This window comes from Jaculus jaculus, chromosome 2 (genome assembly GCF_020740685.1).
Source record: "Jaculus jaculus isolate mJacJac1 chromosome 2, mJacJac1.mat.Y.cur, whole genome shotgun sequence".
Classification (NCBI taxonomy): Eukaryota; Metazoa; Chordata; class Mammalia; order Rodentia; family Dipodidae; genus Jaculus; species Jaculus jaculus.
The window spans coordinates 11975873-12003402 of record NC_059103.1 but is presented as its reverse complement, the minus strand read 5'-3'; the positions used below and the strand labels follow the sequence as shown (position 1 = coordinate 12003402).

The 27530-nt window shown below is 47.8% G+C and overlaps 1 protein-coding gene across 1 annotated transcript in view; it reads left to right on the top strand.

The window, feature by feature from the left end:
* The window catches only part of Srrm3 (serine/arginine repetitive matrix 3), a 95456-nt gene that overhangs the window by 50224 nt on the left and 17702 nt on the right, over positions 1–27530 (top strand). The window contains exons 4-12 of the mRNA XM_045143920.1: positions 1194–1198; positions 17299–17430; positions 17510–17587; positions 17909–17938; positions 19138–19200; positions 19332–19367; positions 23372–23422; positions 24686–24790; positions 25245–25422. Coding sequence (XP_044999855.1) covers positions 1194–1198; positions 17299–17430; positions 17510–17587; positions 17909–17938; positions 19138–19200; positions 19332–19367; positions 23372–23422; positions 24686–24790; positions 25245–25422 — 678 coding nt within the window. The remainder of the gene's footprint in view (positions 1–1193; positions 1199–17298; positions 17431–17509; positions 17588–17908; positions 17939–19137; positions 19201–19331; positions 19368–23371; positions 23423–24685; positions 24791–25244; positions 25423–27530) is intronic.

Here is a 27530-nt window from a genome sequence, read left to right as displayed (position 1 = left end):
AAACAAACAAAAAAAGAAAAGAAAAGAAAAGAAAGAAAAAAGATTATGTAAATCTAAGGATTAGTGCCTGTCACGCACAAGCACACATTGCTGCTAGGGCGCACCACCGTTATCCACGTGATCAATGACAATGCTGATATTCAACTGACCTTGGCTTACTCCCTTCTGCTTGGTTGTCTCCGTCCTCTGTGCCAACAGGGTTCCCTCCAGTGCTATTTATGGTTCTCTATGACCTGAATGTTCTCCTGTCCAGATTTATACATCTTGGGCCCTTAGCCCAAAACGTCCCACTTCATTCTACAGAAGTGTAAATACATCCATTATTCAAGGCTGCCTCTAAAAACCAAGCTAAGCCAGGCATGGTGGTGCAGACCTTTATTCCCAGCACTCCGGAGGTAGAAGTAGGAAGATAGTCATGAGTTTGAAGCCATCCTGAGACTACAGAGTGAATTCCAGGTCAGCCTGGGCTAGAGTGAGATCCTAGCTGGAAAGAAAGAAAGAAAGAAAGAAAGAAAGAAAGAAAGAAAGAAAGAAAGAAAGAAAGAAAGAAAGAAAGAGAGAAAGAGAGAAAGAAAGAGAGAAAGAGAGAAAGAAAGAAAGAAAAAGCTACTGATCTCCCTAGGGAAAAAAGACTCCCCTCTTCTTTGAAGCATAAGCAATGTTTTTTCTGTGTCATGGCTGCCATAGTTGTTCACCACCACACCACCACCACCAGCGCCCCCCAACCCGCCCCGGCCAGCTGTAGTCCAATGAGTAACGTTGAAGAAAATTGCCAGGCTGGAGAGATGGCTTCAAGGTTAAAGTGCTTCCCTGCAAAGCCAAAGGACCCAAGTTTGATTGTCTAGTACCCATGTAAAGCCAGATGCACAAGATACATGGTGTGTGCATCTGGAGTTTACAGTGGCTAGAGCCTCTCTCTCTCTCTCTCCATGTGTATATATATATATATTTTTTTTTTTGTTTTTTTTAACTTTTTACTGACTTATTTGAGAGAGGGAAAGAGGCAGAGTGAGAGAGAGAATGGGCATGCCAGGGCTTCCAACCACTGCAAACGAACTCCAGATGCATGAGCCATCTTGTGCATCTGGTTACTGGGGAGTCAAACCAAGGTCCTTTGGCTTTGAAGGCAAGCGCCTTAACCACTAAGCCATCTTTCCAGCCCCCTAAAAATATTTTTTAAAAAGAAAAAGAAGGGCCAGTGAGGTGGCTTAGCAGTTAAGGCATTTGCCTGAGAAGCCTAAGGACCCAGGTTCAATTCCCCCTCCCCACATAAGCCAGATGCAAAAGGGGGCACATGCGTCTGGAGTTCATTTACAGTGTCTAGTGGCCCTGGTGCACCCATTTTCTCTCTATCTGCCTTTCTCTCTCTCTAATAAATAAATAAAACATAAATGAATAAAATATTTTTTAAAAGAAAGAAAAAGAACATTGTAGAGCTTGGAAGAGACTCAGTTGGTTAAACACTCACTGCATAAGCATGAGGACCTGAGTCCAACCGCCCCAGCACCAGCACAGAGGCCAGGCAGGTGTGGTGGCCCACCTGTAACCCAGAGCTGGGGAGGCAGAGGGGCAAGAGGACTACACAGACTAGATAGACTAGTGAGCTCTGGCAAAGCCGGGCAGGGCGGCGCATGCCTTTAATCCCAGCACTCAGAAGGCAGAGGTAGGAGGATCGCTGTGAGTTCGAGGCCACCCTAAGACTACATAGTGAATTCCAGCCTGGGCTAGAATGAGACCCTACCTCAACAAAACAAACAAACAAACAAAAAATGGCTGAAGGGATGACTTAGCAGTTGAGGCATTTGCCTGGAGAGGACCCAGGTTCAATTCCCCAGAACCCACGTTAGCCAGATGCACAAGGAGGTGCACGTGTCTGGAGTTTGTTTGCAGTGGCTGGAGGCCCTGATGCACCCATTCTTTCTCTCTCTCTCTTTCCCTATCTATCCCTCTTTCTCTGTCAAATAAATAAATAAAAATAAAATATTTTTTTAAAAAAAGGAGGGCTGGAGAGTTGGCTTAGCAGTTAAGGCAGCTGCCTGCAAAGCCAAAGGAGCCAGGTTCAATTCCCCAGAACCCACATAAGCCAGATGCACAAGGGGGCACATGCATCTGGAGTTCATTTGCAGTGGCTGGAGGTCCTACCATGCGCACTTGCTCCCCCACCCCTCTCTGCCTCTTTCTCACTAATAAATAAAAATAAATCTATAAAAAAGTTTTAAGCTGGGTGTGGTGGCACACACCTTTAATCCCAGCACTCGGGAGGCAGAGGCAGGAGGATCGCTGTGAGTTCGAGGCCACCCTGAGACTTCATAGTGATTCCAGGTTAGCCTGGGCTAGAGTGAGATCCTACCTCGAAAAACCAAAAAAAAAAAAAAAAAGACAATAAATAATAAAGTATGGGCTGGGGAGATGGCTTAGTGGTTAAGGCACTTGCCTATGAAGCCTAAAGACCCAGGTTCAAGTCTCCAGATCCCACATAAGCCAGATGCACATAGTGGTACATATATGTGGAGTTTGATTTCCATGACTGGAGGCCCTGGCCTGTTCATATTCTCTCTCTCTCTTTCAATTTCTCATAAAAGAAATAGAAATAATAATTTAATAATAACAAGAAGAAAGTAAGGAGCCAGGTCTGTAATCCCAGCACTTACGAGGCCAGGCATGAGGATCAGGAGTTTAAGGTCAGCCTTTACTACTTAATGAGTTTAAGGCCAGCTTTGCCTACAAAAGACCTTGCACGCACACGCGCGCGCACACACACACACACACACACACAATGACTAAGATTGAATTGGTGAGCTAGATAGTGGGTAAAGTGCTTGCAGTTATGAGGAGCTGAGTTCAATGCACAGCATCCTTGTACAAATGCCAAGTGTAGAAGCATGTACCTGTAACCCCAGTGCACATATGAATATGTACACACAAAAAAATTAAATTAAATTCAAGTAGAAACCAAAAAAAAAAAGTGGGCTAAAAGACCTAACTTTGGCTAAGGTCTGGAAAAGAGAAGCTCAGCTATTGTGCTTATACGTGAATTCTCAAGGGCATTTGCAGAGCCAAATTAAATGCTTTGCTCAAAGGGCCCAGTGCTATCTATAGAAGCTGTTCCTTTCTCTCTAGGCCTCAGTTTTCCCATCTGTAATATGGGATGGCACTTTGCCTAAATCCAGAAAGCGGTTATGAATGAGAAAAATGAAGAGGGAGAACCCAAGGTTCTGGATCTGAGTGGCACACACCCCCTTCAAAGCAGAGGCAGCCGTACTTTGAGCACAGAGGCAGCAAAGGGAGCCGAGGAGGGGGACGCCGGAGAGATGGTCAGCCATTGAAGACACTCACATGCACAAGCTGTTGGCCTGCGGTTCAATTCCCCAGTACCTACAGAAGGCCAGATGCACTGTGGTGTATGTGTCTGGAGTTGGTTTGCAGTGGTAGGAGGCTCTGCTGTGCCCATTCATTCTCTCTCTCCTTCTCCATCTGTGTCTTCTCTCCTTGTAAATAAATAAAATATTTTGGGGGCTGGAGAGATGGCACAGCAGTTAAGGCGTTTGTCTGTGAAGTCAAAGGACCAGGTTCAATTCCCAGGGCCCACGTAAGCCAGATTTACAAGGTGGTGCATGCGTCTGGGGTTTATTTGCAGCAGCAGGAGGACCTAGCATGCCCATTCTCTCTTTCATAAATAAATAAAAACAAACTATTTGTTTAAAAAATAAAATTTAAGCCGGGCATGGTGGCGCACACCTTTAATTCCAGCATTCGGGAGGCAGAGGTAGGAGGATCACCATGAGTCCAAGGCCACCCTGAGATTACATAGTGAATTCCAGGTCAGCCTTGACTAGAGTGAGACCCTACCTCAAAAAAAATAAATAAATAAAATAAATAAATAAATAAATAAATAAAATAAAATATAAATAAAATTAAGCTTTAATCCCAGCACTCGGGAGGCAGAGGTAGGAGGATCACCGTGAGTTCGAGGTCACCCTGAGACTTCATAGTGAATTCCAGGTCAGCCTGGGCTAGAATGAGACCCTACCTCAAAAAAAAAAAAAAATTAATTAATTAAGAAGGAATACACAGAGAAGGGAAAAGGTAACAAGGAGAAGCAGGGGTCTGAGGAAGAGCTTGCAATCAGTGGCCAACCCAGCCAAGCCGTAAAGACCAGAGAAGGGGTCTGGGATGTGGCTCAGTTGGTAGAATGGTTGCGGAAAATGCAGAAAGCCCAGGAGTGATAGCGCACCTCCTACAAGGGAGCGGATGCAGCAGGATCAGGTCATTCTCAACTCCCTATCAAGTTCAAGGCCAGCCTGGGCTACCTGAGACCCTGCCTCAAAAAGAAGAGGCCAGGCGTGGTGGCGCACACCTTTAATCCCTGCACTCGGGAGGCAGAGGTAGGAGGATCGTTGAGAGTTCAAGGCCACCGTGAGACTCCATGGTGAATTCCACGTCAGCCTGGGCTAGAGTGAGACCCTACCTCAAAAGAAGAGAAGGAGGAGGAACAGGGAGGGAGGGATGAAGAGGAGGGGGAGGAAGAAGAAAAACAAGGAGGAGGAGGAGCCATACCCAAGTGGACCGACTTTTATTTTGTAAATAACCTTCATTTTGGTGTCTGGATCAACTGAGCCTCCCTCTTCCCATTGGCTCGCCCATACACTGTGTGAGAAGCTCTTGTATTTTATAGTTTTGCTAAGGACTATATTTTAGGTGTCAGGCATTCATGTGGCTGAATTGGGGAGGCCCTGGAGCTTAGCAGGGCTGGACATGTCAGTGGAAGGAATCCGAGATTCAGAGACAAGAATAGGGTTGTGGCAGTCAGGTGGAGAAGAGCAGAGAAGTTCGAAGAAGGAATGTAACTGGGAGTGGTGGCGCACGCCTTTAATCCCAGCACTCTGGAAGTACAGGTGGGAGGATTGCTGTGAGTTCAAGGCCAGCCTGGTGTTTGTGAACGTGGGTTTTGACCCCAAGGCCTCTCCTTCAGATCAGCCAAGTGCTCACACACTGAGCCATGCCCCCAACCCATCACTGGGAGATTCTAGGCAGGCAATATACCGCTGAGCCACACTCCCACTCCTCTTTTCATTTAATTTTTTAATTTATTTTTATATATTTATTAGAGAGAGAGAGAGAGAGAATGGACACATCAGGGCCTCCAGCCACTACAAACGAACTCCAGATGCATGCACCACCCTGTGCACCTGGCTTATGTGGGACCTGGAGAATTGAACATGGGTCCTTGGGTTTTGCGGGCATGTGCCTTAGCAGCTAAGCCATCTCTCCAGCCGTACTTTAATTTTTTATTTTGAAACAGAGTATCCCCTAAATTGTCCAGGTTGGCCTTGAACTCACTTTGTAGTCTAGGCAGACCTTCAACTTTTGCTCCTCCTGCCTCAGCCTCCTGAGTAGCTAGGATAACTTGCCTGTATCACCATGCCTGAGTAAATTACATTCTTGAGATCAGCCTAGGCTTAGCTCACCCTATTAGAGGTGGGTTACATTCTTTTTTTATTTTATTATTTATTTATTTGAGAGAGAGAGGCAGATATATATAGAGAGAGAATGGGTGCACCAGGGCCTCTAGCCACTGCAAACAAACTCCAGATGCATGTGTCACCTTGTGCATCTGGCTTTACATGAGTACTGGGGAATCAAACCTGGGTCCTTTGGCTTTGCAGGCAAGCACCTTAACTACTAAGCCATTTCTCCAGTCCCTAACCCTCCTTTTTGAAAATGTTCATTATTTGGCTGGAGGGATTGCTTAGTGGTTAAAGCGCTTGCCTGCAAAGTCTAAGGACTCAGGTTCAATTCCCCATTCCCCACATAAGCCAGATTCACAAGGTGGTACATGCATCTGGCGTTGATTTGCAGTGGCTGGAGGCTCTGGTATGCTCATTCTCTCTCTCTCTCTCTCTCTCTCTCTCTCTCTCTCTCTCTCTCTCTCTCTCTCTCTCCCTCCCTCCCTCCCTCCCTCCCTCCCAGTTGTGAATGGGAATGATTCTCTGATTTGATCCTCTGTGTATTTGTTGTTAGTATATGTGAAGGCTACTGATTTCTGTGTGTTTATTTTGTATCCTACTACATAGCTATAGGTGTTTAACAGCTCTAACAGTTTGCTAACAGAGTCTTTAGGGTCCTTTATGTATAGAATCATGACATCTGCAAATAATGATAACTTGATCTCTTCCTTTCCAATTTGTATCTCTTGCCTTACTGCTATGGCTAAAACTTCCAGTACTATATTAAATAAAAGTGGGGACAGTGGACACCCTTGTCTTGTTCCGATTTTAGTGGAAAAGCTTCAGGTTTTTCTCCATTTAGTATTATGTTGCCTGTAGGCTTGTCATAAATAGCCTTTATTATGTTGAGATTGTTTATTATGTTCCTTCTATTCCTAGTCTCTGTAAGACTTTTATCATGAAGGGATGTTGGATTTTGTCAAATGTTTTTTCTGCATCTAATGAGATGACCATGTGATTTCTGTCCTTCAGTCCATTTATATAATGTATTACATTTATCAATAGGCACGTGTTGAACCATCTCTGCATCTCTAGGATAAAGCATACTTGATCAGGGTGAATGATCTTTCTGATATATTCCTGTATTCTGTTTACTAACATTTTGTTGAGAATTTTTGCATCTATGTTCATGAGGGAGACTGGTCTGTAATTTTCTTTTTTTTTTTTTCTGACTTTGTATGGTTTTGGTACCAGGGTAATGATGGCTTCATAGAAGGAATTTAATAGGATTCCTTCCTTTTCTATTTTATGGAAATGTTTGAGAAGTATTGGTGTTATGTCTTCCATGAAGGTCTGGCAAAATTCACCAGAGAATTCATCTGGGCCTGGACTTTTTTTTGTTTATTTTTATTTATTTATTTGAGAGTGACAGAGAGGAGGAGGAGAGAGAGAGTGAGGGAGAGAGAGAGAGAGAGAGAATGGGCACGCCAGGGCTTCGAACTCCAGACATGTGCACCCCCTTGTCCATCTGGCTAACGTAGGTCCTGCAGAATCAAGCTTCAAACCGGGGTCCTTAGGCTTCACAGGCAAGCGCTTAACCGCTAAGCCATCTCTCCAGCCCTGGACTTTTTTTAGTTGGGAGATTTATGATAACTTCTTGGGTCTCCATACTTGTTATAAGTCTATTTAAGTAGTTAATATCATCTTGATTTAATTTAGGTAGGTCATATAAATTAAGGAAATCATCCATTTCTTTCAGATTTTCAAACCTAGTGGAGTATATGTTCTTATAGTATGTCCCTGTGATTTTTTAAATTTCTCTGGTATCTGTTGTGATAATGCCTTTTTCATCTCTAATTTTATTAATTTGTGTCTCTTCTCTCTTTTGGTCAGACTTGCTAAGGGTTTATCAACCTTGTTTATCCTTTCAAAGAACCAACTCTGTTTCATTGATTCTTTGGATTTTTTTTTTGGTTTCTATTTCATTAATTTCTGCCCTAATCTTTTTTATTTCTTCCCATCTACTGATTTTTGGTTTGCCTTGTTCTTCTTTTTCCAAGGCCTCAAGGTGAAGCATTAAATTGTTTACTTGTGACCTTTCTAATTACTTAATGTAGGCATTTAAAGCTACAAATTTCCCTCTTAGGACTGCCTTCATTGTGTCCCAAAGGTTTTGGTATGTTGTGGTCTCATTATCATTTGATTCTACGAATTTTTTGATTTCCTTCTAGATTTCTTCATTGACCCATTCATCATTTAGTCATGTAATGTTTCATTTCCATGATTTTGTGTATGCTCTATAGCTTTTCTTGCTATTGATTTGTAGTTTGATCCCTTTGTGATCAGATAGAGTGCAAGGAATTATTTCAATTTTCCTATATTTATTAAGATTTGCTTTGAGGGGCTGGAGAGATGGCTTAGCAGTTAAGGAACTTGCCTGCAAAGCCAAAGGGTCCCAGTTCGACTCCCCAGTGCCCATATAAGCCAGATGCACAAGATGGCACATGGATATGGAATTCATTTGTGGTGGCTGAAAGCCCTGGCATGCCCATTCTCTCTCTCTGTCTCTCCCTCCCTCCCTCTTTCCCTCTCTCAAGTAAATAAATAAAAATAAAATATTTTTTTTAAAAAATATTTGCTTTGTGTCCTAATATATGGTCTATTTTAGAGAATGTTCTATATGCTGCTGAAAAGAATGTGTATTCTGCAGCATTTGGATGAAATGTCCTGTATATATCTGTTAGGTTCATTTGTTCTATGACCTCATTTAATCCAGATGAATCTCTATTTTTTGCTGAGATAATCTGTCAATTGATGAGTGTAGGATGTTGAAGTCACCCACTACCACTGTGTTTGGTGTTAACTGTGACCTTAGTTCCAATAGCATTTAGTTGATGAAATTTGAAACGCCCATGTTAAGTTCATATATGTCTAGGATTGTAATGTTCTCCAGTTGGAGTGTTCCTTTAATCAACATAAAGTGACCTTTCTCGTCTTTCCTAATTAATGTTGGTCTGAAGTCTACCCTGTTTGTTTTCTAGGCCCATTTGCTTGAAACACCATTTCCCAACCTTTCTCCCTAAGATAGTGGCCATCCTTTGTAGAAAGGTGAGTTTCTTAGAGGCAACAAATTGAAGGATCCTGCTTTTTAATTCAGTCTGAAAATCTGTGTCTTTTGGTTGGGGCATTCAGGCCATCAATATTAAGAGCTATTATTGAAAGGTGTGTATTTCTTTTTGCCATTTTTCTTGTTTTGTAGTTCTTTTTTTTTTTTTTTTTTTTTTGGTTTTTTTGAGGTAGTGTCTCACTGTAGCCCAGGCTGACCTGGGGAGTCTCAGGGTGGCCTTGAACTCACAGCGATCCTCCTACCTCCGCCTCCCAAGTGCTGGGATTAAAGGCATGCACCACCACACCCAGCTTTGTTTTGTAGTTCTTCTGGTTTTTCCTTTGCTCTCTTGTATTAACTAGTATTTGAGTATGGTTTGTTTTTTCCAGGTTCCTTATATGTGCACTTTTCTTTCTTTTCAGCATGAAGGATCCTTTCTTGTGTTTTCTGTTGTTCTGGTTTTGTTTTCAAATATTCTTTTAGCCTGCTTTTGTTGTGGAATGTCCTTATCTCTTTGTCTATTTGAATGGATAGCTTTGCAGGATAAAGTAACCTTGGTTGACAGCTGTTACCTTTCAGAACTTGCAATACATCATTCCAAGCCCTTCTGGCTTTTAAAGCTCCTGTTGAGTAATCTGCTGTTATCTTGATCGGGTTGCCTTTGTATGTGACTTGATTTTTCTCTCTAACTGCTTTCAATATATTTTCTTTGGTTTGTGTGTTTGGTAGTTTAATTATAATATGGCAAGGAGAGGTTCTTTCCAGGTTTTGTCTGTTTGGTGTTCTAAAGAATTCCTGTATCTGCATTGGCATCTCTTTCCCAATTTGGGGGAAATTTTCTTCTATGATTTTGTTGAAAATGCCTACTATGCCTTTGCAGTGAAAGTCTTCTCCTTCTACTATACCCTGACTTCTTATATTTTATTTTTTCATAGTGTCCTGAATATCTTGAAATTCCCATTCATACTTTCCTGTTAGTTTGTCTTTCTCTTTGTTGGACTGTATTAGATCTGCCACCTGGTCTTCTAGTTTAGATATTCTGTCCTCTCCTTCATCCATTCTACTGATGAGATTTTCTACAAAGTTTTTTATTTGACTGACTGTGTTCTTCATTGCTAGTATTTCTGACTGGTTTTTCTTTATTATTTCTATTTCCTTATTTATGTCTTGTATTGACCTCTTTATATCATTAAATTGGTTTTCTGTATCTTCTTTGATTCCTTTGATTTCTTTTTTAATTTCTTCGAGCATATTTATAATCAGTCTTTTGAAATATTTCTCAGGCATTTCTTCTAAGTCAGTCTCACTGGAGGTCATTTCTGATGGATTTATAATGTTTGGTAGATTTATAATGTCTTGATTTTTTGTGTTTCTGGGATTATAATGTAGATATTTTTGCATCTTGAACTTATTTAATGCTCAGGTTTTCTAATTATCTGCAGTATTATTAGATGTATCAATCAATCTGACATTATATATCTTCAGGGTAGGAGCTTAAGGTACTATGTGTGGCTCTTAGATTCTCAGTATAACCACAAAAGTGACCCTAGGTGTTTGGTTTGCCTGCTATGAGAGTATTCTAGTAGGCTGGGTGGAACAAAATACAGGCAAATTTTAAAATTTAAATAATGTATACATTCAATGAAAACCAGCACAGAGTATTTATGCAAGAGTAGGTATTACAATGAACAGATCCTCTAACAAAGTCGAAGTTTCTAAGGATGTATGTTGCCCCACACCCTTAATCCTGTCAACCGGGAGGCTGAGTTTCTCATCTGTTGAGCGTTCCAAGTCAGCTTGTGACCGAGTAGGACCCGGCTCCAACGAATGACAGAAGAGGAGACAAAGGCACTTATAAATCAGTAAGCAACAAATGACAAGCCCAAAATATAGCCTATTTAAGAATGGCAAATCTGACCATCCATCCGATTTAACACATAATTTACTTTGACATGGAAGGTGCAATTAGCACTTCCAGTGCAAGCCTATATACCAGGCTTTTTCGGCAGGTGATGGCCTGGTGTAATCACTGTTACCTTTTGGGATGACTTTGGTTTTAATTATGCTACATGCCTGCTTGGGTCCCTCTCTCCTGTGCTGTGGGCTCAGGTAGGCTGGCTGTGTTGGTGGCTGCTGCTCTGATCACCTGTGCTGGGTGCTGTGTAGGTGAGCTCCCTTCCCAGCTCTCTGGTGCTTGCTGGCGCTTGTACCGGTGGTTGGGAAGGGAGGCTGTGGATGGTGGTTGAAGTTCTCCCGCTGGTCCTCGCTGATTCTCTTCCTCATGAACCTCTCCACTGGTCCTTGCCATCCTCCCTTCCCATTTCTTGGGTTTGCGCGGAGGCTGGTGTGAGCAGAAAATCCCCTCACCTGGCTTTTCCTGCGGCTCAGGCTGAGCCTGGTGGTTGCAGCTGCATGGATTTGGTGCCACTCCTGCTGGAGCTGCTTCTGCCTGCTTCTGTGGTCCCTAGGTTCTCTGGATCGCTCCTACTTTTCTGCTGCAGTTGATAATTTCTTATACACCTTCATTTTTTAGTAAAAGAGTGTATTTTTTCTTTTTTAATTAATTAATTTTTTATTAACAACTTCCATGATTGTATACAATATCCCATGGTAATTCCCTCCATCCCCCCCTCCCTGCTTTCCCATTTTAAACGCCACTCTCCATCATATCCCCTCCCCCTCTCAATCAGTCTCTCTTTTATTTTGATGTCCTGATGTAGCAAGTGTCAGGCACTGTAAAGTCATGGATATGACTGGGCCATTTTGTCTGGAGGAGCACATTGTAAGAAGTTCTACCCTTCCTTTGGCTCTTACATTCTTTCTGCCACCTCTTCCGCACTGAGCCTTGGAAGGTGTGATAGAGATATTGCAGTGCTGAGCACTCCTCTGTCACTTCTTCCCAGCACCATGATGCCTTCTGAGTCATCACAAGGCCACTGCCATCTGAAAAGAGAAGGTTCTGTACCAAAAGTGAGAGTAGCATTAATATAAGGGTATAAGCATTAAGAGAAGTGCTTACTGGGCAGTTTGATAAGCATAGTATATACATTTAGCCAGACAGCAGCAGACGTTGCACCCCCAGGGCTCATGACTACCCGTGTTGTAGGTTTTCAGTATCGGGGATGTATTTCCTCCCATGGAGCGGGCCTCCAGTCCAATTAGAGGGCAGTTGGTTTCCACCATGACAGACATGCCACTATTGCACCCGTTGGCTCATTTGGCCTGGCTGGCCAAACATAAGGCTTGCAGTGTCCACTGTTGAGTATCTTCACTGGTGATTTCTCTTTCTCCCATTGAACTACATGCAGAATGGCTTCTTCCAGATTTCTGTCAGCTGGTCTACATGAAGGATGTTTTTAGCTCAGTTCTAGAAGGATTTCTCAGTGGCCTTGCAGCCCAAGTATGTGGAGTCTTCAGCAATAGGGTCTTACCATCTATTCCTTGTGGAAAACCAAGGACCTCGGCAATAACCTGTAATGTTTTGAGGGCATCAGGGACCTCTCCAGACAACAACTCACTGGAAGGTATCCTGTCCCTGGCACTGAAAATTTTCTAGTAACAATCTATGGCTCCTGAGTGTTCCCTTGTCCAAAAAAAGCAGGCTTCCATATGATTTATTCATATCCTCTTAGGTTTTGATTAGCCCTCCCTCCATCTTTCCATTACTCAATCTACAAGAGTATGTTTTGCTGGCTTTTTGTTTGTTTTTATTCTTCCCTAGGCTATTTTGGTGTGGTTCCTATGCCACCATTTTAACCAGAAATCAAATTCTTTTGTTTAATGTTCATTATTTTCTTTTTTAAAAAATTCAAGGCTGGGAAGATGGCTCACAGGTTGAAGGTGCTTGCTTGCAAAGACTGACAACCCAGGTTTAATTCTCCAGTACCCACATCAAACCAGACGCACAAAGTGGTGCATTTTTCTGGACTTCATTTGCATAGGTGCAGGCCTTAGTGTGCCCAATGTCTTTCTCTCTCTTTCTCTCTCTCTCTCTCTCTCATAAATGCATAAGTAAATAAGTGCTTTTTTCTTTCTTTTTGTTTTTGGCTTTGGTTTTTTTAAGATAAGGACTCACTCTAGCCCAAGCTCACCTGAAATTCACTCTGTGGTTTCAGGATGGCCTCGAACTCACAGCGATCCTCCACCTCAGCCTCTAGAGTGTTGGGACTATTGGTGAGTGCCACGTGAGGGCTGGGATTACAGATGTGTGCCACCACACCTATCTCTTTTTTTTTGTTATTTATTTATTTATTTTTAAATTTTTATTAGCATTTTCCATGATTATAAAAAAATCCCACGGTAATTCCCACCCTCTCCCCGCCCCACTTTCCCCTTTGAAATTCCATTCACACCTATCTTAAAACCCTTCTTTTGCCCTGTGTCAGTGGCCTGACTTCCTTAATTCTTTTTTGCTTTACATGCATGTGTGTGTGTGCTCATGTGTGGTGGGTGTGCCTGTGTGAGCTCATGTGTGATATGTGCACATGTGGGGGGGGTGAACATGTGTGTGTCATGTGGGGGCCAGAGGATAGCCTCATATGTCATCTTCAGGAAGAATGTCCACTTCTTTTTGTGGCAGAATCTCTTGGTGCCCTGGAACTCACCAATTATACTCAACTACCTGGCCAGCAAGTCCCAGGAATCCTCCTGTCTGCGCCTTCCAGCACTGGGATTACAAGTGCATGTTGTCACACCCACTATTTTGAAAAATGTTTTTGGGGGGCTGGAGAGATTGCTCCATGGTTAAGGCATTTACCTGCAAAATTTGATGGCCTGGGTTCAATTCCCAAGCACCCACCCAAAGCCAGATGCACTGTGGTGCATGTATCTGGAATTTATTTGCAGCAGCTGGAAGCCCTGGCATACCCATTCATATTCCCTCTCCCTCTCTCTCTCTCACCCTCGCTCTCTCTTTCCCCCCACTAGTCTCTCTTCCATTTTGATGTCACCATTTTCCCCTCCCTATTATGCAGGTCTTATGTAGGCAGTGTCAGCCACTGTGCGGCCATGAATATCAAGGCCATTTTTTGTCTGGAGGATAGTATTGTAAGCACTCCTCCCCTTTCTTTTGGCTCTTACATTCTTTCTGCCACTTTTTCCACCAATGGTCCTTGAGCCTTGAAAGGTATGATAGAGATGTCTTACTTAGTGATTTGTTTTAAATATCATCTCTTTTCTCCCTGGAAGAGGCATTTGTGATATGTAAGCCAAACCTGTCTGTGACAATTCAAATCTCATGTCCCTCCTTGTCCTGGCCTCCCTCCACTGTGCAGAAAAGGCCATGTCCTGTGGGCCACCTCCAGGAGGGGTGGAGTGTTCCCCTGAAACCAGGGCACCCTCCGAGCCAGCATGGATGACAGATAGAAGATGGAGGGTCACCACTGTGGAGGTGATTACCTTGGAGCAGGCCTGTGGAGGATCACTTGTGGATTTGTTCATGAAGGAGGACGATGGTGGCTTGGGAGATGGCTCAGTGGAGAAAATACTTCCCATGAACGTGCAGTACCTGACTCTCAATTCCCAGAACCCACATAAATAGCCAGATGCTGGGGTTGGAGAGATGACATGGCGGTTAAGGCACTTGCCTGCAAAGCCAAAGGATCCCAGTTCGATTCCCCAGGACCCATGTAAGCCAGATGCATAAGGTGGCACATGCATCTGGAGTTCATTTGCAGTGGTTGGCGGCCCTGGAGTGCCCATTCTTTCTCTCTCACCCCCCCCCTTCTCTCTTTCTGCCTCTTTTTCTTTCTCAAATAAACAATACATAAAATATTTTTTTTTTAAAGCGAGATGCAGTCATGTGCACACCTGTAATCCCAGCACACTGGCAGCAAAAGGGGAAACAGAAAGCTAGGCATAGGGGCTCATGCCAATATCCCCACACTCAAGGAGCTGAAGTAGGAAATGACCTGGGGCGACAGAGTGAGGTCAGGGTCATCCTGGGCTAGAGACCCTACCTCCCCCCAAAAATCTGCAAAAGAAAAAGGGCCAGGGTGTAGCTCAAAAAAGGGGGCCAGGGCGGGAGAGATGGCTTAGTGGTTAACCGCTTGCCTATGAAGCCTAAGGACCCCAGTTCAAGGCTGGATTCCCCAGGACCCACGTTAGCCAGATGCACAAGGGGGCACACACATCTGGAGGTCATTTGCAGTGGCTGGAGGCCCTGGCGCACCCATTCTCTCTCTCTCTCTCTCTCTCTTTCTCACTCTCTCTGCCTCTTTCTCTCTCTGTCTGTCACTCTCAAATAAATAAATAAAAATTTAAAAAATATTTTTTAAAGGGGGCCAGTGGGTGGGGGAAGTACTTGCTAAACATGTTTGATGCCTAAGTCAAGCCCCAGCACTGGCAGCAGTAATTTATAACGACAATGATGGTAATGGAATTAAAGAATTGCCTTTTTGTTTGTTTCTTTGTTTGTTTGTTTGGTTGTTTTTTTTTTTTTTTTTTCTGAGGTAGGGTCTCACTCTAGCCCAGGCTGACCTGGAATTCACTATGGAGTCTCAGGGTGGCCTTGAACTCTCGGAGATCCTCCTACCTCTGCCTCCCGAGTGCTGGGATTAAAGGTGTGCGCCACCACGCCCGGCTCTTGGTTGGTTTTTTGAGGTAGGGTCTCACTCTAGCCCAGCCTGACCTGGAATTCACTATGTAGTCTCAGGCTGGCCTCGAACTCACAGCCATCCTCCTACCTCTGCCTCCTGAGTGCTGGGATAAAAGGCGTGCACCACTGTGCCAGGCTTAAGAATTGCTTTCTAGCAGTTCTCTCTCACGTTGGAGATATTACACAGAGGAGCAGGACAGGCAGCAGATCATAGTGGTTTGGGGACAGTGACCTCATGATGGGCTTGTGTTAGACCAGGGAGTGGGGTGAAGTGGGGGGAAACCAAGCATCACTTTGAGAAGAGTCCACAAGGGTAGACATCGGAGACAGCCCACGACGGGGGTGGCGGGGAGCAAGGCTGGGAGGTGGCCGGTTCCTGCTGGGTGAAGCAGAGTTCTGAGATTCTGAGACGGGTTGGAAGCAGGAGTGGGAGGCCCCGGCCGCACCCTGGGGCCCTCTGGCGCCAGTTGTGAGTGATGAAGACAGCCGCATAGCTGCTGGAGCTCGGCCAGGAGGCTCGAGGAGGAGGCTGCGGGAGGGGAAGCAAGGGAGGAAGGGTGAGAGAAGCTATGAATATTTCAGAGGCTGAGGCCAGGACGAAGGAGCGAGGGAAAGAGGCACAGGCGGCCGTGGAAAGGCCAATGTCAGCAAAGTGGTTGGGGCTCTTAGAGAGTGGGGGTTAGTGAGGCAGAGGGGGGCTGAGAAGGGGCGCCAGAATAGGAGAATGGAGCTAAGAGGCACAAGGAGGGGTCAGCAGTGGCATTTGGTGAAGAATAGGGAGTTCAATGAATGGGACGGGTGCTTTTTGTATTTTATTTTAAATTATTTATTTTCACGTGCTCGTGTGTGTGTGTGTGTGTGTGTGCACACGCGCGTGTGTGTCGGGGTGCATTGCTGCTGCCATCAAACGCCTGTCCAGAACTGAACCCCAGCCAGCAGGCTTCGCAAGCAAGTACCTTTAAACACTGAGCATCTCCCCAGGCCCATTTAATTCTATTTATATATTTATTTATTTTGTTTGTTTTGTTGAAGTAGGGCCACGGGCTGGAGAGATGGCTTAGGCAGTTAAGGTGCTTGTCTGTGAAGCCTAAGGACCCAGGTTCGATTCTCCAGGTCCCACGTAAGCCAGATGCTCATGGTGGTGCATGCATCTGGAGTTTGTTTGCAGTGGCTAAAGGTCCTGGCTCGCTCAGTCTCTCTCTCTCTCTCTCTCCGTCTAATAAGTAAATAAATAAAAATAAGTCTTAAAAAAAAAAAAAAAAGTAGGGCCTCACTCTAACCCAAACCGAACTGGAACTCACTCTGTAGTCCCAGGCCAGCCTCAAGCTCACAGCAATCCTCCCATCTCTATCTCCCAAGTGCTGGGATTAAAGCATGTGTCACCACACCAAGCTATTTTAATTTTATTTTTTACTTATTCATTCTGTTACTAGGAACTCTAGGGATTGAATTCAAGGTCTCCCAAGTGTTAGGTTAGCTTTCCAACCACTGAGCCATGGTCCCAGCTTCTTACTGGAAATCTAAGGAAGCCTTCTACCACTGAACAACATCTCCACCCTTTTTAATTTATATTTATTTATTTGTAAGTGCGAGAGAGAATGGGCGCACTCGGGCTGCGGCCTCTGCATACGAACTCCAGATGAAGGAGTGTATGTATGATCACCTGTACACCTGGCTTACGTGGGTCCTGGGGATCCAACCTGGGGCCTTTGGCTCTGCAGACAAGAGCCTTAACTGCTAAGCCACCTCTCCAGCCCTTACTTTTTAATTCTGAGAGACAGGGGAAGCTCGCAGAGTTGATCAGGAGGGCCTGGCAACTGAACTGGCAACCCTCCTGCCTCAGACCGAGGAGTAGCCGAAATGGCATGCCCCACCGAGCTTGGGGTTTCTCCTCTGCAAACCACTAACCCCCGAGTTCGGGTTGGGCGACCCACCCATCTCGACCTCCGGGGACTAGGGATGACAGTTCCCATCTCCCCCGACCACCTCCCGGCTCACGTGCACAGCACTAGCCCCGCTCCCCAGACCATCCCGCGGTCACATACAACCCAGGGGACATTGGGAGGCCAGGCTAGGGTGCTGTGCCTGAGATGGAAGTGCGGAAATGCCACCCTCGGAGCTGGGTACATGGCATCACTGTTGCCCACCAGCTGCGTGGTAGAGACGCCGCGACGCATCAAAGGCTTGGAGCCGGGCTTAGAGTACGCGCCCTTCGAGGAGGACGAAGGCCCGGTGGACTGCGACTGTCCAGCCGCCTGCTACCGAGGGCACCGGGGGTACAGGTGAGCAGCCACCGCGGCTAAGGGGGCAGGCATCACTGGGCCACCTCCCTCACCCACTCCCGCCACCCTTGTCACCCAGGACCAAGCACTGGTCCAGCAGTTCCGCATCACCCCCTCCCAAGAAGAAGAAAAAGAAAAGTGGCCACCGGAGGAGCCGGTGAGAGTGACGCAGGGCCCCAGGGGGGATGAGGGTTGGTGTCTGTCCCCGCCCCTCCACCAGCCACGCCCCCTTGCTTGAATCTCCGACCCTCAATTTAGGACCTGACTCCAGCTGAACCCCTCCCCCATTGAACCCCTCCTTTCTTGCAAACACTACCCTGAGTGTGAGCACGCTCGGGAAGGGGGTCTTCACTGGGTTTCATCGACAACTCCCCCATTTCTCTATCCCCCCCACCTCCTCTGTCCTGAGGTTCAAGCTGGGGGCACTCGCTAACCCAGTCCATCTGTCTGTCCTTTCTCTCTGGCATCTAACCTTCAGCAAAAAGAGGAGACTAGAGTCTGAATGCAGGTCAGTGGATGAACAAGGCAGGGCTGGGGATGAGGGTTGGGCTGGGGCCCCGGGGTGGGTGTGTCTGTGGATGGGGTAGACCCTACCCCCAAAGCCATCCCCCACAGACACGGGCTGGCCACCTCAGGAGCTAGACGCTGGACACTATGCTGGTTTTTCCTCACCTAGACCAGAAATCCCAAGGGTTGAAGACACCTCAGTGTTAGAATATTTGTCTATCAAGTACAAGGTCTGGGTGTCCGTCCCCAGAGCTGTAAGAAAACAAAATTCGGTAATTCAGTTAATTAAGTAATTCCACTGTTCATGGCGGCACACTCTTGTAATCCCCACACTCAGGAGGACCGTGAGTTTGAAGCCAGCCTGGGTACACAGCAAGAGTTGTCACAATGAGCAAGCCAATAATAAAAAGACGACTAAGGGGTTGGTCGTGGTGCCTCACGCCTTTAATCCTAGCGCTTGGGAGACAGAGGTAGGAGGATCACCATGAGTTCAAGGCCACTGTGAAACTCCATAGTGAATTCCAGGTCAGCCTGGACTAGAGTGAAACCCTACCTCGAAAAAGAAAAAAAAAAAAAAAAAGGACTAAGAGCCAGGAGTGGTAACACATGCCTTTAAGTCCCAGCAATTGAGAGGCAGAGGTAGGGGCATCGTCATGAGTTCGAGGCCACCCTGAGACTACAGAGTGAATTCCAGGTCAGCCTGGGCTAGAGTGAGACCCTACCTTGAAACAACAAAAACAAACAAACAAAAATGGAGCTGGGCATGATGGTGCATGCCTTTAATGCCAGCACCCTAGAGACAGAGGCAGGAGGATCATTGTGAATTCAAGGCTAGCCTGGGCTAGAATGAGACCCTACCTTGAAAAGAAAATGAATTAATAGACATTATACATGGTGGCACACTCTTATAATCCAGCACTCAGGAGGCCAACTCAGTTAGAAGCATCTTGAGTTCAAGGTCAGCCTGGGCCTTTCTCAATAAGTCCGATCTCAACAAACAACAACAAAGGTACAACTAAGGGATTACACAGGCAGCACAATTATGACCCTTAAGGGGCCTTGCCAAGTAATCCTTGGGCCTTGGGTCACCTTGTACAATGAGCAGCTGGGCTTCATGGCTCTCCCTTACCCCAGCCTTGCCCAGAAGCCAATGCCCCCCCCCCCGCTGCACCCCAGCTCACTAGAGCCCCGTGTTCACAGCTGTGGGAGCGCCTCACCCCTGCGCAAGAAGAAGAAGAGCATGAAGAAACACCACCGAGACAGGTACCCCACTGCACCCCTTTTCCCGACAGCCTTGTCTCGCTTCCTTGGGCTCAGGGCTTGAGCTGTGCCTGTTGGTATCCCCCTGGCCACTGCCAGACAGACTCAGGAGAGATTCTCTATTGTCCTTCTAGGTCTGCTTCTGGCTCCCGGAGGAAGAGACGGCACAGGTGAGCATGTGGACAGAGGCTAAGCGTCCCTTTTTTTTTTTTTTTTTTTTAGAAAAAGAAAAAAAAATTATTTTATTTTATTTTTATGAGAGGGAGATAGAGAATAGGCAGGCCAGGGTCTTCAGCCACGACAATCAAACTCCAGGCATCTGAGCCACTTTATGCACAAGTGCAACCTTACACTTGCATCACCTTGTGCATCTGGCTTACATGGGACCTGGGGAGTTGAACATGGGTCCTTAGGCTTCACAGGTTAAGTACCTTAACTGCTAAGCCATTTCTCCAGCAATCTCCCCCCAAAAAACCCCTCTTCTTTTTTCAAGATAGGGTCTCGCTCTAGCCCAGGCTGACCTGGAATGCACTATGTAGTCCCAGGCTGACCTCAAACTCACAATGATCCTCCTACCTCTGCCTCCCAAGTGCTGGAATTAAAGACGTGTGCCACTATGTCTGGAACTAACAGTCCCTTTTAGGAACCAAAGTCCACAGGAAGTAATGAATGATGGGAAGGAGTCCCCAGTCTTGCCCCTGGCTCCACACACCAGGCCAGATGCTACCTGACATCTTGGCTAGACCACAGGTTCTTGGTGTCTTACTGCAAACGTGAAAAAGCACACACAAATTGCAGGGGCTGGGGAGATGGTTCAGTGAGTAAAGTGATGGCTGTGTAAGCCTGAAGCCTGAGGACCTGAGTTCTGATGCACACCACCATGTAAAAGCGGGGCAGGGTCACAAGTGCCTGACATCGCACTGAGGAGGTGGAGACAAGAGGATCCCGAGGCTTGCTGGCTAGATAGTGTAGCCCAATCAGTGAGCTCCAGGTTCAGTGAGGGAGCCTGTCCCAAAAAATTAGGTAGAGGGTCTGGAGAGATGGCTCAGCATTAAGAGCTTGAGAGCTGGAGGAGGCCCGAAGCCACCAAGTGTGATTCCCAGAACTCGCTTAGATAGCGGACCACGGCCATGCACGCCTGTGACCCCAGGCCTGTTGGGGAGCAGAGACAGAATCTCCTGGTCTCCAAAAACCACCAAACTCTAGAGTCAGCAGCAAGACTCGGGACTCCATCTCAGGGAAGAAAGCAGATGAGCCACTGGGGGGGGGGGGGGTCACCCAGTGTTTCTCCTGTGGCCTCCACACACATGCACACGTCACGCCTACCACACACACATGCACATGAACGTGTATACACACACACAGATACCAAAAAAAAAAAAAAAAAAAAAAAAAAGCAACGCAGCCAGCACTCGTATTTAAAACAACAGTGTATAAGCGCCCTGTAAGGAAGCAGTTGGCTCAGAGCACTGGGTGACTGCTCAGGTTTCCTTGCATGGGTCCAAAAGGAGGAGTTGGTTGCTAGGGGTGGAGCATAGGTGGTTTTCTGGTTTGATTGACAGGCTTGGCTTACGTAAGCCTTCGCTCACTGCGTAAATCCTTGCCCATGCTCCAGCTGTTTTGATGGCATACACAGCCAACCGTGCATAGGCTTAGGATGATAGATAGCAGATTTTCCCCCTAAAAGTTCATTTTTTAAAAATTGTTATTGTTTTTTTTTTTTTTGAGAGAGAGAAAGGGGTGGGGGAGAATGGGCAAGCCAGGGCCTTCAAGCGCTGCCGACAAACCCCAGACGCTGTGCGCCCCCTTGTGCACATGTGGGACATTGCCTGCTTGTGTCACTGCGTCTGGCTGATGTGGGACCTGGAGATTCAAACAGGAGTTCTTAGGCTTCACAGGCAAGCGCCTTAACCACAAAGCCATCTCTCCAGCCTAAAAGTTCATCTTTAAGAACATAGTGTACCTTACTGTTCATGCACTCAAAACCAGGCCAGGCTGGGTTAGTTCAGTGCCTCTAGTTTCAGGATGTATTTGATCCCAAAGAGGGCCGAGTTGGCATTGTTTCATTTGGGCATGGTTTACAGACACAGCCCCATGCATGTGGGGTCCTGTGTTGCTAGGCTATCGGTACAAGCTACCTGCCTCGCGTGGACTCCTTCCCTGACCCAAGCAGGGGACAGGACACGAGCATGCAGGCAAATCCTTGCCTATCCCAGGGGTCAGCCATGATGTGGGGGCCTTTGGAATTTCCAGACACCGTGCAGCCTGACCCGGGTCCAGGGGCTGGGTCTGGATGTGCCCTCTTTGAAGCCAGGAGCGCATGGGGACTGGTTCGCAGGGAAAGGGGGGCATGCCAGGAAAGAGAAGCTGTGTTAGCTGAGTGGCTCAGTGGATAAGAGACTGTGTTAGCTGGAGCTAGAGGGGAGAGGTGGAATTTTTCGGGGGAGGGAGGGGGAAGCAGGTGTCAGCCCACAACAGTGCTGTCAGGCCTTAGAACTGGCCTCCACTCGGGTAGGGCTGGGAGCCAGCGCGGGGTAATTTGTTCAGGACAGGTTGGGGGAACAGAGAAACTCAATACTGCGGAGAAGGTAAATGTCAGAGGGCTATTACATTCTCATTTGGCTTTGGGAACCAGAAGCCCTCCTTGCAACCCTGAACAAGGGCAGTCCCCAGGCCCGTTCCCTGCAGGGAAATTTACCAAAGACCCGGGCTGGAAAAATGACTTAGTGGTTAAGGTGTGTGCCCGCAAAGCCAAAGGATCCCGGTTCCATTCTCTAGGACCCACATAAGCCAGACGCACAAGGGGGTGCATGCATCTGAAGTTCGTTTGCAGTGGCTGGAGGCTCTGGTCTCAAATAAATAAATAATTTAATTAACTTACCAAAGACCACTTGTACCAGATCTGAGAGAAGTCTAAATAACAACCGAATCCTGTCCCTCCACTTTCCCATCTCTGGTCTACCTGGCCCCGCCCCTCTCCACCCATCCATGGGTCAGTGAGGGCCCCTGCTGCCGCCTAGTGGCCAGAGTCAGCTAGCGCAGCCCGTCTGGACCACCTACAAATGAGCCAGAGTTATGGGAAAACTGAGGCCCAAAGTAAACAGAAATAAAAACCTTTGTCCTCCTCGGCCTTCCTGGCTCATTTTGCTCTGTAGGAAGCACATTTGGGTATTTCCTTATATTTCTGGACTGAAAAGTTCTGGTGGCACCACGGAGGATGGGGACCAAAAAATGGGGAGGATGGTACCCAAGGGGATAATGAATGGATGGAGTATGATGTCCAAGTCCTAACCAGAAGCTTCTCAATTTTTCCATCAAAAGCAGGAGGTATTGGACTGTGGTATGAAAATGGGGTTGGACAATAGCTTTGGGAGCAGCCCTGGGTATGGATTGGAAAGATATGAATTTGAAAAGCAAGGAGATGGGTTGAGGGCATGGCTCAGTGATAGAGCACCTGCCTAGAATCCCCCAGTGAGGGGCTGGGGCGTGGCTCAGTGGTAGAGCTACTGCCTAGAATCCCCCAGTGAGGGGCTGGGGGCTTGACTCAGTGGCAGGGTTTCTGCCTAGAATCCCCCAGTGAGGGGCTGGGGCGTGGCTCAGTGGTACAGCTCCTGCCTAGAATCCCCCAGTGAGGGGCTGGGGCGTGGTTCAGTGGTAGAGCACCTGCCTAGAATCCCCCAGTGAGGGGCTGGGGCATGGCTCAGTGGTAGAGCTCCTGCCTAGAATCCCCCAGTGAGGGGCTGGGGGCTTGACTCAGTGGTAGAGCTCCTGCCTAGAATCCCCCAGTGAAAGCAGATGAGCCATGGGGGGGGGTGTCACCCAGTGAATCCCCCACTGAGCCACTGGGGGCATGGCTCAGTGGTAGAGCTCCTGCCTAGAATCCCCCAGTGAGGGGCTGGGGGCATGGCTCAGCAGTATAGCTCTTGCTTAGCATGCAAAGGTATGGGTTCTATATCCAGAAACATACATGTGCACACACACCCTTCCTTATGAAGTCTAACTATGAAGTCTAGCTACACCCTAAGGAGTGGGACAGGCATGTGCCTGTCAGCCAGAGTGTCTCAGGCCTCAGGGAGAAATAACTGAAGGACTGTAACTGGGCAAAGCTGGGCTTCAGGACTTCAAAGTCACATCCACCCCTCCTGCACTCAGGCTTGGTCTCTGTTTCCTGCAGATCTCGAAGTCCCAAGAGCAAGAGAAAAGAGAAGAACAAATGGCGGAAGAGGTGAGTGCATCCCCGGCCTCTGAAAAGTGTTCCAGAATGAGACCCCCCAAAAAATTGTCCTATAGGGGGAAATAGTGGCTATAGTGCCTACAATCCCAGAACTCGGGAGCTGGAGATGGAAGGATTGAAAGTTCAAGACCAGGGGCTGAGGATATGGCTCAATGGCTAAAGATGCTTGCTTGCAAAGCCTTCCAGCCCAGGTTCAATTCCCCAATACCCTCATAAAGCCAGATGTACAAAGTAGCACATCTGGAGTTTGTTTGCAGTGGCAAGAGGCTCTGATGTGCCCATTCTCTGTCTCTTTTTCTGCTTGCAAATAAATAAAAATATTTTTAAAAAGAAAGTTTGGCCAGGCGTGGTGGCACACTTCTTTAATCCCAGCACTTGAGAGACAGAGGTAGAAGAATCTCTGTGAGTTGAAGGCCACCCTGAGACTACATAGTGAATTCCAGGTCAGCCTGGGCCTGGGCTAGAGTGCGACCCTACTTTGAAAAACCAAAAGAGAGGGCTGGAGAGATGACTTAGCAGTTAAAGTGCTTGCCTGCAAAGCCAGAGGACCCAGGTTCAATTCCCCAGGACCCATGTCAGCCAGATGCACAAGGGGGCACATGTGTCTGGAGTTTGTTTGCAGTGGCTGGATGCCTTGGCATGCCATTCTCTCCCTCCCTCCCCAGCCTCTCAAATAAATAAGTAAATACAAAAATATTAAAAAAAAAAAAGAAAGAAAGAAAGTTTGAGGTCAGCCTGAGCTACGTGAGACTGCCAATGAGAGACAGAGAGCGCGAGAGAGGGGCTATACATGAGAAACTCCCTAACTGTGCCCTGACAGAATAGGAGTCGGCCAGTGGCGGAACTATGGCCTCCCAGCCCACGGTTTTCCCCACTCTGTCTCAGAGTCGCCTGCCCTTCCACCATCCCCTCCTGACCATTCACAGGAGGGGATCTTTAGAGGCTGGGGCTGTCTGGGGATAAAGGCCCTTTTCCCTAACTCACAAATTACCTTTGAAGACCAGCTGGACTCTGCACCCAAGCCCAACCCCATTGAGATGATTTTTTATTATTATTTTATTTTATTATATATTTATTTTTATTTTGTTTATTTTATTTTTATTTATTTATGATCATGCTTGGGAGGAAGACATGCAGAAGACTTCACAGTGGCCTACTTCCGGCCCTCACCAGACCCCTGAGGTCAGGCTGGATGACTCCAGGGCCGAGGTGAGCAGGGTTTCCATTCATTCTCGCTCTCCTCCCCCTTGCCAGGCCTCATGCTGAGTCCCCAGGGCGGAGGTCTCACCGCCACAGCAGCGGCACTTCCCACAGCCCGTCTCTGTCTTCTCACTGCAGTGACTCCGGATCGCCCAGCAGGTAGGCCCGACCCTGAGTGCGCTGGAGATAGGCTTCCTTGGGCTGCACCCTTGGGTAGGGTAATTGTCTGGTATGCATGAGGTTCTGGGCTCCATCTCCACCTCTGTATAAACCAGACCATGATGGTGAACGCCCTCAGCCATAGCACTGGGGTGGTGGACGCAGGAGGATCAGGAGTTCGAGGTTCGCCTCAGCTACTTAGCGAGTTCAAGGCCAACCCCGGGGCTACGTGAGACCCAGCCTCACCAAGTGCAATCAGCTCGACGTTTTGTCAGCAAGGAAGGCTTGCAGATAAAAGTAACAACCCCCCAAGGCTGGAGAGTGGGGTTCCAGGTCAGGCTGTCCAGGTCCTAAATGGGAAGTCGAAGGCAGCACAGGGCGAGTAAGGGGCGCAGCAGCCTGGGGGAAAGGGGGCATCCCACGCGGGTTTCCCCCCATCCCTGCGCTCCCCCAGGCTGAGCCCCAAGCACCGAGATGACGGGCGGAAGACGGGCAGCCAGCAGTCCAGCGAGAGCAGGTCGCCGTCCCCATCGGAAGGCAGCGGATGGGGGTCGCCCCAGCAGAACGGTGGCAGCCGGCAGCGGAGCGGAGCGCACGGGGACCGCCCCGGCTCGGCGCACAGCCCGCCGGATGTACGTACCCTTAGCTTTTCCGAGGGTTCCCGCCACACTCCAGCGGGGCCGCGCCGGTGCAGGGTGGATGGGGATCATCGCCTGGATGGGTCCCAGGGATCGGGGGGCGGGGGGGCAGCTTCCTTCCTTCCCTGCGCCCTCCCTCCCGCCCATGTCCCACGGGAGGTACCAGGCCGTTGCAAGAGTCTCCCAGAGTGGTCAGTTGTGTCCACCTGGCCCCCGATAGCCTGGTGGTGAGGGGGAGTGGGCGCCAATGCAGGCGGGGGCCCACTTTCATGCTTAGCAAAGTGAAGATTAGAGAGGGGCGCAGCAAGGGCTGCTGGCAAGTAGGCAGAGCAATGGACCGCAAGAGGCACCTCCGTCAGGGAGTGGAAACAAGTGACAGAGGTTCCCTTGGGTGTCACGTGGGCTCCTGAGAGCTCCCCCTCCGGTCCTTACCCCCCTTCTCTGAGCCCTTCCCTCTCTTACCTCCTCCCGCTAGCCCCTACCGTTGTCTGAGCACCGTTGCAAGGAGCTGGGGGATTGCTCACACTTGGACAGGTGTCTAAAGCCCTGTGCCCTTGCTTCTCGGGCCTGTCGCTCCTGAGACACCTACAGCCCTCCCACTGTTGCCCCCCCCTCCCCCGACCCTAAATGGTCACACATGCTAGCCTCAAGATGTATGGTCAAGTGTGATGCTCTTACTGGCTGGCAAAGAAAACGGGAATTCTCCGTCTTCCCCCTTGGTGGCGGGGTGTGGGGGCGGTCCTCAGAACCCTTTTGTGGATTAGAGTACTGAGCTGAGACCCCTCAGGAACAAGGTAGTTTTCAAGAGGAGCTGAGTGGGCTGGGCAACTTGCGGTGGTGTGTGTGGGGGGGTTGTGTCTGCAGATTCCTCTCCAGACTTCCCTCCTCTATTGCTTCCCCCCCCCAACTTCAGCCAGAAAGGGGAGGCTGCCCTCCCCAGACCTCAGGTCTCCACAGCAAACATGAACCAACCGTGTAACTTGTCAGTCAATTTCATTTCGATTTTTTGGCTGTTTCCTTTCACTCCCTTTCTTTTCTAAAATCCCAGTACTTCCTCCCAGGGTGTCAGAGAGAAGAATGGGGTGGGGATGGGGTAATCGACACAAGGCTCCTGGTCTTCAAGGTCTTTATGGAAGGACATTACGGGTCTCTAGGACTTCTGGGTTGCCAGGTTCTTGGGCTGCTTCTAGGGACTGTAGTTGGACCACCTGCGGAGGACTACATTGATGCCCCCTGGATGTGTTTTGGGAGCCAGAAGGGGACACATGGGGGTACCTGAAGGCATCTGGCAAAGACTGGAGCTGAGGAGCAAACTCAGAAAAGATAGCCTCAGAGCCCCCAGATCTGTGATCCCTTCCCTGGGAGCTCTGGAAATCTGAGAAATCTCCCCATCCTCATGCCTTGCAAGGGTCCTGGGGTGTGTGTAAGCAAAATAGCAGCAAAAGCTGGGTGTAATGGCCCGTGACTTTAATCTCAGTACTTGGGAGGCAGAGGTGAGAGGATCACGGTGAGTTCGAGGCCAGCCTGTGACTCCTAGAGTGAATTCCCACTAGAGGGAAGCCCTACCTGGATAATGACAGCAATAACAACAACAACAACAAAATGGTAGGCGATAAGCCAAAAATGGCAACAGTAACTAGATAGCCTGTAGACGGGTCAGCAGTTGGGGGAAAGGCCTGTGGACTAGACAAGGAGCTTTGGCTGTGTCCTTACTGTGTCTCTTCCAAGATGGGGCTCCATTTAGACATGGCTGTGGGAATTTTCCAGCGGACATCACTGCTCCTCAGGTCACAAGGCATAGCTAAGCAGTCTACCCCTGACCGCTGGGTCTTGGGAGATCTGAGACCTTGAGCCACCCAGGTCTCTACTCTGTACTCAGCTCTGTCCTTGCCTGAAGAGACTTTCAAAGAAGTGCAAAGAGATTGGCTTTCTTGTACCCAGAGAGGCACGAAGGTATCACAGCCTTCCCCCATTAACAAAAGACATCTCTGGGTGAAAGTACTGGGGGTGGTTATTTCTGGATGCTATCTTAAAAAAAAAAAAAAAAAAGAAAAGAAAAGAAAAAAAGAGAGAGAGAAAAAAAAGAGAAAAGAATATTTTTT